The sequence below is a fragment of the Salmo salar genome, chromosome ssa10 (genome assembly GCF_905237065.1).
Source record: "Salmo salar chromosome ssa10, Ssal_v3.1, whole genome shotgun sequence".
Lineage (NCBI taxonomy): Eukaryota > Metazoa > Chordata > Actinopteri > Salmoniformes > Salmonidae > Salmo > Salmo salar.
Genome location: NC_059451.1, coordinates 92,122,467 through 92,136,095, shown reverse-complemented (window position 1 = coordinate 92,136,095; position 13,629 = coordinate 92,122,467). Strand labels below are relative to the sequence as shown.

The window sequence follows — 13,629 nt, the reverse complement described above, 5'->3', positions numbered from 1 at the left end:
TGACTGGGGTCATTACTTATGAAGAAGAAATAATGAAGAGTAATTATAGATAAAACGTATCGGTTCTCATCGGCCATTGGACATTACACAACAAGTTGGAAATCACAAAACAATGAGTGGTTTGGAAGGAATCAGTGACAGTGGCTAACCCTGCAAGCATTGCAAAGCAATCACTATCCTGCTATTCAGTGGAGTGCATGTGTGGTCCCAAATCTGGGATTAAGGGGTTAATGATGAACATTCAAAATTGGCCATGCTGTCAATGATGCATGATTTGTGCAGCGCTCAAAACAACGGTTAACTCGGAACTGTGAAGACTTGAACTCACTGAAGTCAAGTTAACTGGGTAATCGGGAATAAATGAGCTCCAACTGGGAAAATACATTTTTAACAGTAAATCTCGGAATTGTAAATCCAGCCTCTTTCTAGAACTATGACCTGAAGATTAATGACGTCATCATGATTCAACCTTGTTTTTTTCCGAGTTCCCATGAATCCAAAGAATGCCAGATTTTGATGACAAAATTTGCCCACGAAGGATCGCCGCACCACGTTCCTGTTCAAGTGAGCACAGCACAACAAGGTGAGTCCAAAAATGTATTGTATGCTACTGCATAAATTATTTAATATGCCAGGGAGATATGTATACTGTAGCTAAGAAAGTTATACTAAGTGTATGTTGTGTAGTAAGATGTTAGTATCCCATGTGCCTCACCTGAATAATTTGGTATATTTATCTCTCTTAATTTCATCTACTGTTCTGACTTGGTGGTGCAAATGTAGCCTATAACCTGTTTTAGAGAAATGTAATCATTGAATATTGTAAGAGCTTTCATTGTCTGCTTAAATGCCCCCTATATTTAACCAACGGTTCTGACTTGGTGTACAGGTAGAACACTGTAAGACCGGCCCATGTTCTGAATTCTGTCGCTGTACGTTTCAAAAGTGCTAAAGAAATAGTTATATTGACTATGTCCATCCTAACTCGCACATTAATGTCTTAATCGAAATTACGGATCGCCTCTTATCCGCTTGTCGTCCCCTTATGCCATAGTTTGTACATCTCAGTTGTCATTAGAAACCACATTTGTTTAAGCAAGTCAGCCATATCAGCTATGTTTTTTTTAAAGGCAGTAAATGAGGCTGAATGAACTGTTTCGCTGCCAGAGAAGGCTCCACTGATAGCCAGGTGTAGTGGTGGTAAGATGTTGGGACTGCTGTTGGGACAGGTCTATGTAGGCCCTAACAGTTTGTGGGCACCATTTGTCACTGTTATAGTGCAATTAATGTATTGTTTAGTGATGTGTTGTGGCTTTGCTGGCATGCATCCCACTTTTGTTTTTTTGCCCCACCAAGATTTACATGGTAAAATCACCACTGCTCTCGACCTGTGTGCACCTACATTATAAACTGTCATTCATGGGCTAGGTTGTAGCAACCTCATGATGGGTATAGGGAAAATTTGAGTATCATGTAGTAGCCTAAACCTATCACTGTTACATTGAACTGGGTGAATGAAATATGAATGACAGTCATCCAATATGCTGTAATAGAAATAAGGCCATGCTCATTAAAAAAAATGGTCCTCACTAATCTTAAATGGCACTGACCGCCACTGCTGTAGCTATAAATTCTACACTGAAATTACACTGACAGCCAAGCGCACCTCGCAAAGTGGCCAATCAGAAACGAGGGTTTAGCAGTGCTGTGAACTGACCAATCAGTAGCAGACTATTCTGACAGTAGTATTCATTTTCAATAACGCAATTCAGCTGCTAAGACTGGTTTTTGAGCTACTCTTGCAGCGAGACAGTGTATGGTGGTTGGAAGAGCGGGCTTGTTTGAAATGGAAAAGCGTTGCGGTAGCTTTTGATAAAGAAGAACATCAAGACAAAGCAGCTGCTTTAAAAGTGTGATGCGCTGTTGAGTGCTACATCCTGAGGGGTTTGTGCTGATTGTACGGAATTTGTGACAGACGGTTAAATGGCGTCCCTTGAGAAGGCAAGAACAAGATGTATGTCATGAGAAGTGCAGTATTATCATAAGGAGACGTATACGTACTCTGGGAGTGTGGTGCCAGGAATATAACCTCTCACTCAACGTCAACAAAACAAAAGGAGATGATCGTGGACTTCAGGAAACAGCAGAGGGAGCACCCCCCTATCCACATTGACGGGACCGCAGTGGAGAAGGTGGAAAGCTTCAAGTTCCTTGGAGTACACATCACTGACAAACTGGAATGGTCCACCCACACAGGAGGCTGAAGAAATGTATCTTGGCACCTAAAACCCTCAAACTTTTACAGATGCAAAATTAAGAGCATCTTGTCGGACTGTATCGCCACCTGGTACAGCAACTGCACCGCCCACAACTGCAGGGCTCTCCAGACGCATCACCAGAAGCAAACTACCTGCCCTCCAGGACACCTACAGCAGCCGATGTCACAAGAAGGCCAAAAAGACCATCAAGGACAACAATCATCCAAGCCACTGCCTGTTCACCCCGCTATAATCCAGAAGGCGAGGTCAGTACAGGTGCATCAAGGCTGGGACCGAGAGACTGAAAAACAGCTTCTATCGCAAAGCCATCAGACTGTTATAGCCATCACTAGCACATTACAGGCTGCTGCCTATATACATATACTTCAAATAACTGGCCACTTTAGTAAAATGGAACACTAGTCACTTTAAGAATGTTTACATATTTTGCATTACTCATCGCATATGTATATAGTGTATTCTATTCTACGGTATCTTAGTCTATGCCGCTCAGACATTACTCGTCCATATATTTATATATTCTTAATTCCATTCCTTTACTTAGATTTGTGTGTATTGGCTATATGTTGTGAAATTGTTAGATATTACTTGTTAGATATTACTGCACTGTTGGAGCTAGAAACACAAGCATTTTGCTACACCCACAATAACATCTGCTAAACATGTGTATGTGACCAATAAAATTTGATTTCACTTGGAATACGGAGGAGGAATGGAAGGAAAAAGAGAGGCAGAGGAGGTTAAGAGAGATTGAAGAAGAGGGTGAGCTTAAGTCGGTTAAAAATGGCTGGAAAAGGGAGATAGTTTGAGAAAGAAGAATGGTAGAAAGTATAAGCAGAGTGAGCTGAAGACAGGAGGAGAAATGGAAGTGAATGAGAAGTATTAAAGGTGGTAGGTGTGGTGAAGTTCTTGGAGCCGAAATTTGCATTGAGGGTCAGGATAAAGATGAGTCCGTGACAGTAGTTTTTGGAAAAAGTGGACCCTTGCCTTTTGGCTGATCCATTTGTGGTTTCAGGGTGGATTAAAACAGAGTTGGGTGCTGTGGAATCGGTGAGGGTAACCAGACGTGGTCTTGTGGTTATTGTTTGTGCTTCTGCTTGTCAGAGGGAGAAGGCGCACCGCGTTAAACTAATGGGGGCAAGAAATGTGAATCGTTTTGCTCTCAAGAAAAGGGCTACTGGGGTAGCAGTAAATGTAAAAGTTGACCAACTGAACGGGAAGATTCCCATAGTTTGTGATGCTTGCTGTTTGGTAGATAGGGTGGCATGAGTGGTGAAACAGAAGAGTCATTGTCTGTTCTTTTGAGTTTTGATGTTGATTCTTTGCCCGACAAAGTGATGTTAGGATATATAAGTTATCATGTACGAGCTTTTGTGCCGAATACATTACCTTGTGACAGGTGTCAAGCTTATGGCCATGTGGCAGCAGTGTGCAGGAGGGAGGTTCCTTGGTGTGAGAAGTTTTGCAGAAGAGCATGAGACAAAGGAATGTGTAGCATTGGGGAAAGTGGTGGTATGTGTTAATTGTAGGGGTGCCCATGGGGCTGGGGATCAGAAATATCCTGTGAGAGAGGCAGGTTGAGGTTTCCATGGTTAGAGTAGTGCAGAAGTTGTCATATGCTAAGGTATTGAAGAAAGTAGAGGAAGATGGGTCAAGAGGGAGGGATCCTGAGAGGAGTGGTGAATAGTAGGTCTGTACCAGTACAGAGGGATAGGGCAACAAGTGATATATGTTTTAGTAAGATTGGATTTTTAGCATTCATAGCAATGGTTATCAACTGTACTGCAGGGATGGAACGTAAGTTGCAGAAAATGTAGTTTGTGGTGGCAGCTGCAGAGTTATTCGGGTGTGCGAGACTTCACATCAGAAAAGTTACATGGTGTGTTAAAAGTGGTGGTGTCCCATCCTTTCAAGTTGTTGACCTGAGGTAGGACTAAATAGATTTAAATAGTGGAGTAGGGTGGTGTTATTTTTTTGTGAGTGTAGTGTTAGATGGTAGGGTATTTGTTCATATATATTTTTTAAGCAAAGTATAAGGGAGTTGTACTCCAGTCTAGTAGGTGGCAGTAATGAAACATTTATTGGATGCCAACCGCCATTAAACGTCAAAGAAGAAGTAGCTACTCTCGCGATGTCTCGTATCAACGCGTTCAATTTCCGTGACGTGCATCAAATTTTGTTGGTGCACAGCTGCCAGGCTTGGTTGATTGGCATCCTTCTCCACAACGTCAGCTAGAAACCATAAAAAACAAAATGACAAGTGAGTATATCAGATGAATATTTAATGATTGTGTTACTTGGCTAACGTTGTATTTGTTGGTAATTTAGCTAGCTACGCGTCTCACTTTCTTGGCCTGTCAAAGAATGCAATCAGACAACGTGACTAACTAGCTATGTTTGTCAAACGTTAGACTAGCTATACTTTGTCTAGCTAGCTAACATGGTTTGAAGTTACCATACGATTTTTTTTTAAACCATTAATACCACAATGTAGCTATACTTTTATTACCTGATAACAAGGCTCTGATTTGAGGGTGGGTATAATGTGAAACGTTCCAACAGTTTTTGGAACAGATTCCTATGTAAATAACAAGGTTGCCAACAAACGCAAAAGTTGTATAGCGGCAGACTAAGATGCCGGGTAGGGAGTGGGCTAATTACATTTTTCACACGTTTTTTCCGGAAAAAATAAGTCTCACTGGTAGCATATGGACAAACCATTAAGAATAAGCTACGTGGTGAGTTGATGCCTATTCGGCAGCTAGTTAGGTGAATTGATCATGCTACTTTGTATGCGGTGTTTGTTGGCAGCCTTGTACTACGACGTTTTTGGAACAGATTCTTGTTGGAACGTTCCACAGATTTGACCCACCCCTGATGTGTAGGTAACAAGCTAATGTTAGCATGCTAGCTACACAGATACTGTAGCTAGTAGAACATTTATACAAATATTTGGTCGTTAGCTGCCTAGTAAGTTAACCCCTTCCTCAAGTGCCAAGCACAATAACACACCTTTATTTATATGAACTATTGGGTTAGCTACCAAACTGTCAACGTACATAGTTGTAGGAGGCACTAGCTGGCCACTGTAAGAAATAAATGTACATGCTCTCTAGACTAGGCACGCGCCTGTCCGCACGTTGATTGTGTACATCCACACCAGACGCGTTCTAGACATGCAGGTTGAAATATCAAAACAAACTCTGAACCAACTATATTAATTTGGGGACAGGTCGAAACACATGAAACATTCAGCTAGCTTGCTGTTGCATTGCGTTATTTTACCTGAAAAGCACAAGGTCATTTTCCTGGATCTTTGGGTCACACAATCATGTGTTCTCTACTCCTACATTTAATCTAGATAAAATGGGAAACGTAAGTTTCTAACTGTATGAATGTTTCATGTATTTAGACCAGTCACCAGATTAATATGTAAATTAGTTGTTTAAGAGTGTTTTGATATTTCAACCAGCATGTCCTGATTTGCGTCTGGTGTGGATGGACAAAATAAGCATATGCACATGCTGGGTGTAGTGGGCATGTAATGCTTTGAGTTGCTGAGTAAACGCATCAGTATACATGCATATACAGTTGAAGTCAGAAGTTTATATACACCTTAGCCAAATACATTTAAATCCTAGTAAAAATCCCTGTCTTAGGTCAGTTAAAATCACCACTTTATTTTAAGAATGTGGAATGTCAGAATAAGTGATTTCAGCTTATTTCTTTAATCACATTCCCAGTGGGTCAGGAGTTTACATGCACTCAATTAGTATTTGGTAGCATTGTCTTTAAATTGTTTAACTTGGGTCAAATGTTTTGGGTAGCCTTCCACAAGCTTCCAACAACAAGTTGGGTGAATTTTGGCCCATTCCTCCTGACAGAGCTGGTGTAACTGAGTCAGGTTTGTAGGCCTCCTTGCTCACACACTTTCAGTTCTGCCCACATTTTCTATAGGATAGAGGTCAGGGCTTTGTGATGGCCATTCCAATACCTTGACTTCGTTGTCCTTAAGCCATTTCGCCACAACTTTGGAAGTATGCTTGGGGTCCATTTGGAAGACCCATTTCCAACCAAGCTTTAACTTCCTGACTGATGTCTTGATGTTGCTTCAATATATCCACAATTTTCTTTCATGATGCCATCTATTTTGTGAAGTGCACCAGACCCTCCTGCAGCAAAGCACCCCCACAACATGCTGCCACCCCCGTGTTTCACGGTTGGGATGGTGTTCTTCAGCTTGCAAGCGTACCTTCTCCCTCCAAATAACAATGGTCATTAGGGCCAAACAGTTCTATTTTTGTTTCATCAGACCAGAGGACATTTCTCAACACAGTATGATTTTTGTCCCCCATGTGCAGTTGCAAACTGTAGTCTGGCTTTTTTATGGTGGTTTTAGAGCAGTGGCTTCATCCTTGCTGAACGGCCTTTCATCTTGTCAATTACGACTGATTTTACTGTGGATAGATACTTTTGTACCTGCATCTTCAAGGTCTTTTGCTGTTCTGGGATTGATTTGCACTTTTCGCACCAAAGTACGTTCATCTCTAGGAGACAGAACGTGTCTTCTTCCTGAGCGGTATGACAGCTGCGTGGTCCCATGGTGTTTATACTTGCGTACTATTGTTTGTACAGATGAACGTGATACCTTCAGGCATTTGGAAATTGCTCCCAAGGATGAACCCGACTTGGAGGTGTACAATTTTCTTGGCTGATTTCCCCATGTCAAGCAAAGAGGCACTGAAATACATCTGACATTTTCTGGAATTTTCCAAGCTGTTTAAAGGCAGTCAACTTAGTGTATGTAAACTTTGACCCACTGGAATTGAGTGAATTGTCTCAACAATTACATGTCATGCACAAAGTAGATGTTCTGACTTTCCAAAACGATAGTTTGTTAACAAGAAATTTGTGGAGTGGTTGTAAAACGAGTTAAGGACTCCGACCTAAGTGTCCGTAAACTTCCGACTCCAACTGTAGCTAGCTGTGTACTCACTACTCAGCAACTTAAATTGACAGTACACTCAAATTGATTTTTTCAGGGGGAAATCAGCGTGACCTTGCTCGTGCTAAAAATGCCAAAAAGCAAGGGAATGACAAGGGAAAGAAGGCAGATGATGGCATGTCTGCAGCTGCGAGGAAGCTTCGGTAAGTCGTACGTAAAGAACAGTCAAGTCTAACTAGTTTGGGCTATTAGGATGTTTTCCACAATTAAGACCAGACATTGAAATTTGCATCAGGAAAGTTCTCTCAACCTCTACAAGCAAGAATGCTGAATAAAATCACTACCGGTTGTCTGTGTTGATGGTCCTTCTACAGGTAGGAATGTGAGACTATATCCACAGGAAAGTAAAATTACATCAACTTTTCAAAGCGCTGGTAGTGCATTGATGTATCACCTGAAGCATGTGCATATGTTTACATGATTCTGCTCAGGCCTCAGGTGATATTCACACTAGTGCTTTGAAAAGTTAATGTAATCATACTTTTCGGTGGATATGACTCATTCATATCTGCAAAAGGACAAACTGCATGGACAACCAGTAAAGTACATTAAATTCAACATTGTCTTGTAGAGCTTGAGGACATTTTCCAAACATATGTATGACATTGAGACTGATACCTTTGGTTCAGTCTGACCACTCATTTCATTTGTCTTCCTTAGGGATGCAGAGATAATGCAACAGAAGCAGAAAAAAGCCAGTGACCCTAAGCCGGGCGACGAGAAAGCCAAATAGCAGCAGGATACAGAGCCCAAACTACTATACTCAGAAATCAAGATGTTACCTAAGTTTTCCCCCCCCCATACTCTGGGGTACAAAACCAGTTTAATCTTGTGGTGGAGGTTGTACTGTATAGTTTGAGAAATGAATGGTTTTGAATGACGAATGCTTAAGCCTATTTCAAAAAGGTCTAATGTTAAATCAGTATTTACAATGTAAAGAACAGGAATTTCAAACTCCACAACAATCCTGTATTTTTGTATTCCCTCCTAGATTTTAAATAACGCAACTAGTGGTTTTGTTTATGATTACTTTTTATATTAAGGATGGGCATATACAGTGCTGATGAAATAAATGAAAGGATTCAATCCTGTACAGAAACTTTAATCAATAAAAATACAATAAAGCACCAATGTAAAATGTGATCATAACTAATTTCTGCATGTTTAACCACAGGAGTCTGACTGAGCCAAAACTTGAAAAGCAGTTCATTCCTGAACAGTCCCATTCTAAATACATTCATTAAACATCTCTGGAGATCTACATGCTCCAGACCAGTTACGTGCAATGTTCAGGAGTCCAGAACTAATACATTAATCAGGAGTTGACTATTGCTAAAGATCGGACTATTATGTAGATTAAAATATGAATTAGACATTTAGCTACGCAGAAATACTTCAAGCTGTGGTGCTAAAATAGAGCCCCTAGTCTCCAGTCAGATGCATTTCCCTCTGGTGATGAGTCTCCATGGTTATACTCTGCAGCAGTTCGCTTTCTTTGGACCACTTAAACTCAACTTCACCTGTGATTCTGATTGCCGTCTCAGTTTCACATTTTTCTTAACTTCTCTGTTAGGGGGGGGGGAAAGTTCTTAGTTATAGTTTAGGTATTCATGGTAGGGAAGTTGATCGGAAGGGGGTTTTACAATTCTTACCTTGCCAGGTGAAGTACTGCCTCCACTACATTAGTTCCAGCTTTGGCACTAGTTTCACAGAACAGGGCATTGTATGTCTGAAACATATGGTAATATTGTGATTAATATTTAGTTGATATGAACATTTGTTATTTTGACTGGTAAAAACGACGTACTCTAGCCAGCCTTTCCCCGTCGACAGTGCTGACACAGCTTCCCTCCAGTCGATCTTCCCGCAGGTCCACTTTGTTCCCAATCACACACATTGGGAGTTGCTCATCCCTAGATTCCTGGGATAACAAGGGCAGTTCGTTCTTTAAGTTCCTGATTTATGTAGTTTGGCTCCTGGATGCTGATTTTGGCTGAAACCCGTGGTAAAGCCCAAAGTTGTCATACTGTCTGATATACCACGGCTTTCTGCCAAATCAGGAGCCAAATACTGCTAAGACCATTATGGCCTCAAATATAGTAACTCAAAATAAATTCGGCCTATAACAGCCGTTTTAGAATCCCATTCAAAGTTATTTAAAACCCCTCAACTGACTAGTACCTGAATCTCTCCCATCCACTCTCTGACATTAAGGAAGCTGCTCTCAGAAGTGACATCATACAGCAGTAAGACTCCATGGGCTTTACGGAAGTAAGACCTGGCAATACTGCGGAACCTACAGGAACAGGGAAATCCCATTTTGCTATTGACATTACATGATCTTTTGGAATCTGTGCAGCACTTGAAATTAACAGCCACATCCACCGAGGACACATTATGGGACCACACCTTTAAGGCTTTTAGTATGTCGATGCAGAAGCCACGGCAAGAGTTATTTATTTTTTGCTTGGCATGAGTTTTTTAAATCAGTCCAGCTTTTGTTTAATTAGAGCAACACCATAAGGACTAAGCAAGGCTTTTAGAATGTAAATGTACAGAAACATACCTCTCTTGTCCTGCAGTATCCCATATCTGGAGGTTCGTTTTTTCTCCATCCACCAACATCTTTTTGATTTGGAAATCAACTCCTAAGAACAACATTATGTAAGGGCAATGCACTTTCTGCATTAATTATACCACTACAAAACTGTACTTACCCAAAGTCGTCTGAATATCTCCCCTGAACTCATTGAGACTCAACCTCAATAGAAAGCTAGACTTCCCTGATCCTGCATCTCCCGCCAAAACTAACCGGTACATGGGAGCAGGGCCACCAGTGTCAACAATGTCTGCGTCGGTTGGCTGAGGACCACGTAGCATCACATAGTTATGAAGAATAATACAGATATGCCAGCAGCATATGCCAATTCCACATAAGTCTCCTAATACATATGTCTGCTCATTGCCTTACCTTTATGGGGAAAGCAGACAAGTGTCTCCGGATGGACGAAGCAATAGAGAGAGCTTTTCTGGGAGATACAGACAGTGTTGCCCGACTTACATCTGATATCTGGTGCAGAAATAGGTCAATTCATATATTAGCATGTGACACGTACTAATACAAATAGTTGGTCAAACCTTTCGGTTACTCTTACCTCAATGTCTGAGGGCACATATGAATAACTGTGGTGTACGGTTTCTGTCGAGACATCACTGTCAGACTCGCTGCCTGAGCTTTCAGCGTCCATAGGCAGGGACACACCACTGTCCAGGTATCTATCAGCCCAGCTGGCTACATGGGAGTAGGTCATTTTACTGGAGTCCACAGCTGTGTTCTCTCCCCCTGAACTGGACCAAAAATAATGAAAAAAGAAACATGAGTTAAGTGGTCAATTCACATCAATCAATAGGTCCAGATTTCTAGGATAACAATATAGTATGTGTACTTTATAAGTGTGCTTTGTCGAACTGGCTTCATTCTTCGAGCTGCGATTTCATTGTCGGGGGATAGCTGTGGGGAGATTTGTAACACTTTTGTAAACAAAGAGAAACTAAAGCAGTGTAGAGATCCCTTATATTTACTTTTATATAGCATTGATAAGGCGAAATGTGAGTCTACCTTCAGTGAAAACAACCAAGACTTACCTTCTTACTTGATGCCACATTGACTAATGCAGAGTGCAAGTCATCATTGCTGTCATACAGCTTTTTGTTCATGACCCTAAAGGAAGGAGTCAATGTGGAGAACAAGTCATATGCTTTACTAATCTTTTAGCCTGTCACCTTTAACAATGAGAATAAGGTGTGCACATCACGGATGTGCATGCACGACTCAAAGCTATGCTTGACTTCAATACAACACAAACAATCGTCATGAAAGGGCATACTAACCGACAATCGGATCAGACAGACTTACTGGAGTATTTCAATGTGACTGGAGTAGGACTGGTATTCTATAACCATCTTTTTCAGGTCATCACTTTCTCTGTGAAAACAAATTGACAAATGCAACATTTGTGCCCTGTAATCAACAGAGTTGGACTTGATCCATTTGACCTGAGAATGAAGTCTGATCTCACCTCTCATGTTGAAGTTTCTGGTCTGCATACATGTTCTTCAGCTTGTCCATCTCTACCTGCAGAATGGAGATGTTTGTCTGAGCTTTGACGAGAGAAGTCCGTAACTGCTCATTTTCCTGAGGAGAGCATGCAGAACATTACTGGAAAGTGTACAAGAAATAATGTCAATGGAACTCAAGATAGTTGTCCATCTTCAATTGATCCAACGTACCAGAGTCAGTTCACATATTTTATGGTGTAGTTCGTCAACATCCTGCCTGGAATTGTTGAGTTCAGATTCATCTTGGCACTACAATGAAAATGATTCCATTTATTTCATATGAGTCATGTGATTATGCATCACCTGAAATCACATTCACACTTAAGACTACCTGAAACTAGGTAAATAGAGTAGTGTAAAAGGAAAAGACTGGAAAATATCAAAAAACCTGTTTCAAAAGGAATGACACCTACCTTCAACAACCTGTCCACAGCAGTATGTAGATCTGCCACTTCATCATCATACCTTCTCTGGAGTGCATCCATGACTCCCTCCATTTTCTTACGCTCCTACAGACATGAAACCCAAGGAGAGAACTTTACTCATTGGCTCTGGACAAATAAAAGGGGGCTTTCACAAAACTATATAGAGGGGCTTTTGTACGAGTTTGAGCTTGCTGTTCTCCCTCTAAAAGTTACTTCCTCTACTACATGAGGATAAACACCTGTGCAGAGGTAAAGAGGAATGCTGCAGAAAGGAGTGTCCCTGGCCTAGCCCCGCTCTTGAAATAAACTGTTTAATCTTTATTTCCAACAAATATACATTCAGAAAGTATTCAGACCCCTTGACTTTTTCCACATTTTGTTGTGTTACAGCCTTAATCTAAAAATGGATGACATTTTTTATTTATTTTTTTCACCCTTCAATCTACACACAATACCACATAGTGACAAAGCAAACATTTTACTGCTGACGTTCCCTTTTTAGGCCTGTCCCTGTGGCTCAGTTGGTAGAGCATGGTGTTTGCAACGCCAGCATGGTGTGTGCAACGCCAGGGTTGTGGGTTCGATTCCCACGGGGGGCCAGTACAAAAAAATAAAAAGTATGAAATGTATGCATTCACTACTGTAAGTCGCTCTGGATAAGAGCGTCTGCTAAATTACTAAAATGTTTTTTAAAAAAAATGTATGCATCGTAGGCAGGCCCACAATTTTAGCTATGCAGGTCCCATTTTGGACGTGCGTAAAATCGTGTTCAGGATGGAGGCTACGTGTCCATGCCCATCATGAAACGAGAAATGAGATCCTTGGTGAATACCGTTGAGCCTCGTATTTAGAAGTGACGTGTAAAAATGGCTTGTTTTCCATTTCATATGTTCAAAACAAGCCCTCCCTTAGGCCTACTATAATGAAGGCTGGTTCAACAGCAATGCCTGTCATAATTATATTTATGATATTACATTTGTTTTAATTTAATTCTATTACAAAACAATATTATTGAAATGTACCTTCCTGGTTCTATGGTTAAAACGTCTGGAGTGCATGCTATGCAACTTCTGGAAATGTGTGAACGCGATCTGATCTATAAGCTGGTTCTGATTATGTTCATAAAACAGGTCTAGGTGGGAGCAGTATAACAGTTAGGGGACATTCTCCCTTTCGCTTTAGTGCATTCGGAAAGTATTCCATAAAGGCCTGATTGGTGGAGTGCTGCAGAGATGGGAGAACCTTCCAGAAGGACAACCATCTCCACAGAGGAACTCTAGAGCTCTGTCAGAGTGGCCATCGGGTTCTTGGTCACCTCCCTGACCAAGGCCCTTCTCCCCGACCAAGGCCCTTCTCCCCAGATTGCTCAGTTTGGCCTAGCGGCCAGCTCTAGGAAGAGTGTTGGTGGTTCCAAACTTCCATTTAAGAATGATGGAGGCCACTGTGTTCTTGGGGACCTTCAATGTTGCAGAAATGTGTTGGTACCCTTCCCCAAATCTTTGCCAACACAATCCTGTCTCGGAGCTCCACGGACTTTTCCTTCGACCTCATGGCTTGGTTTTTGCTCAGATATGCACTGTCAGCTGTGGGACCTTATATAGACAGTTGTGTGCCTTTCCAAATAATGTCCAATCAAGATGTAGAAACATCTCAAGGATGATCAATGAAAACAGGATGCACCTGAGCTCAATTTCGAGTCTCATAGTAAAGGGTCTGATTACTTATGTAAATAAAGTATCCGTTTTTAATTTCATACATTTGCCAAAATTTCAAAAACCTGTTTGCGCTTTGTCATTATGGG

At 41.2% G+C, this 13,629-nt stretch overlaps 1 protein-coding gene across 1 annotated transcript; it reads left to right on the top strand.

Annotated features, from left to right (window-relative positions):
- The first annotated feature begins 4,293 nt into the window (after window positions 1-4,293).
- LOC106561178 (small EDRK-rich factor 2) lies at window positions 4,294-8,415 on the top strand. Its single transcript, XM_014124852.2, has 3 exons — window positions 4,294-4,539; window positions 7,322-7,427; window positions 7,945-8,415. The coding sequence occupies exons 1-3, from the start codon at window positions 4,533-4,535 to the stop codon at window positions 8,015-8,017; spliced, it is 186 nt and encodes a 61-aa protein (XP_013980327.1). The 5' UTR covers window positions 4,294-4,532; the 3' UTR covers window positions 8,018-8,415.
- Window positions 8,416-13,629: the final 5,214 nt, after the last annotated feature.

Excerpts from the sequence above, each read along its gene's own strand:
- LOC106561178 (XM_014124852.2), top strand. Across the intron at positions 7,428-7,944 it reads GCAGCTGCGAGGAAGCTTCG|GGATGCAGAGATAATGCAAC; the intron begins GTAAGTCGTACG and ends TGTCTTCCTTAG.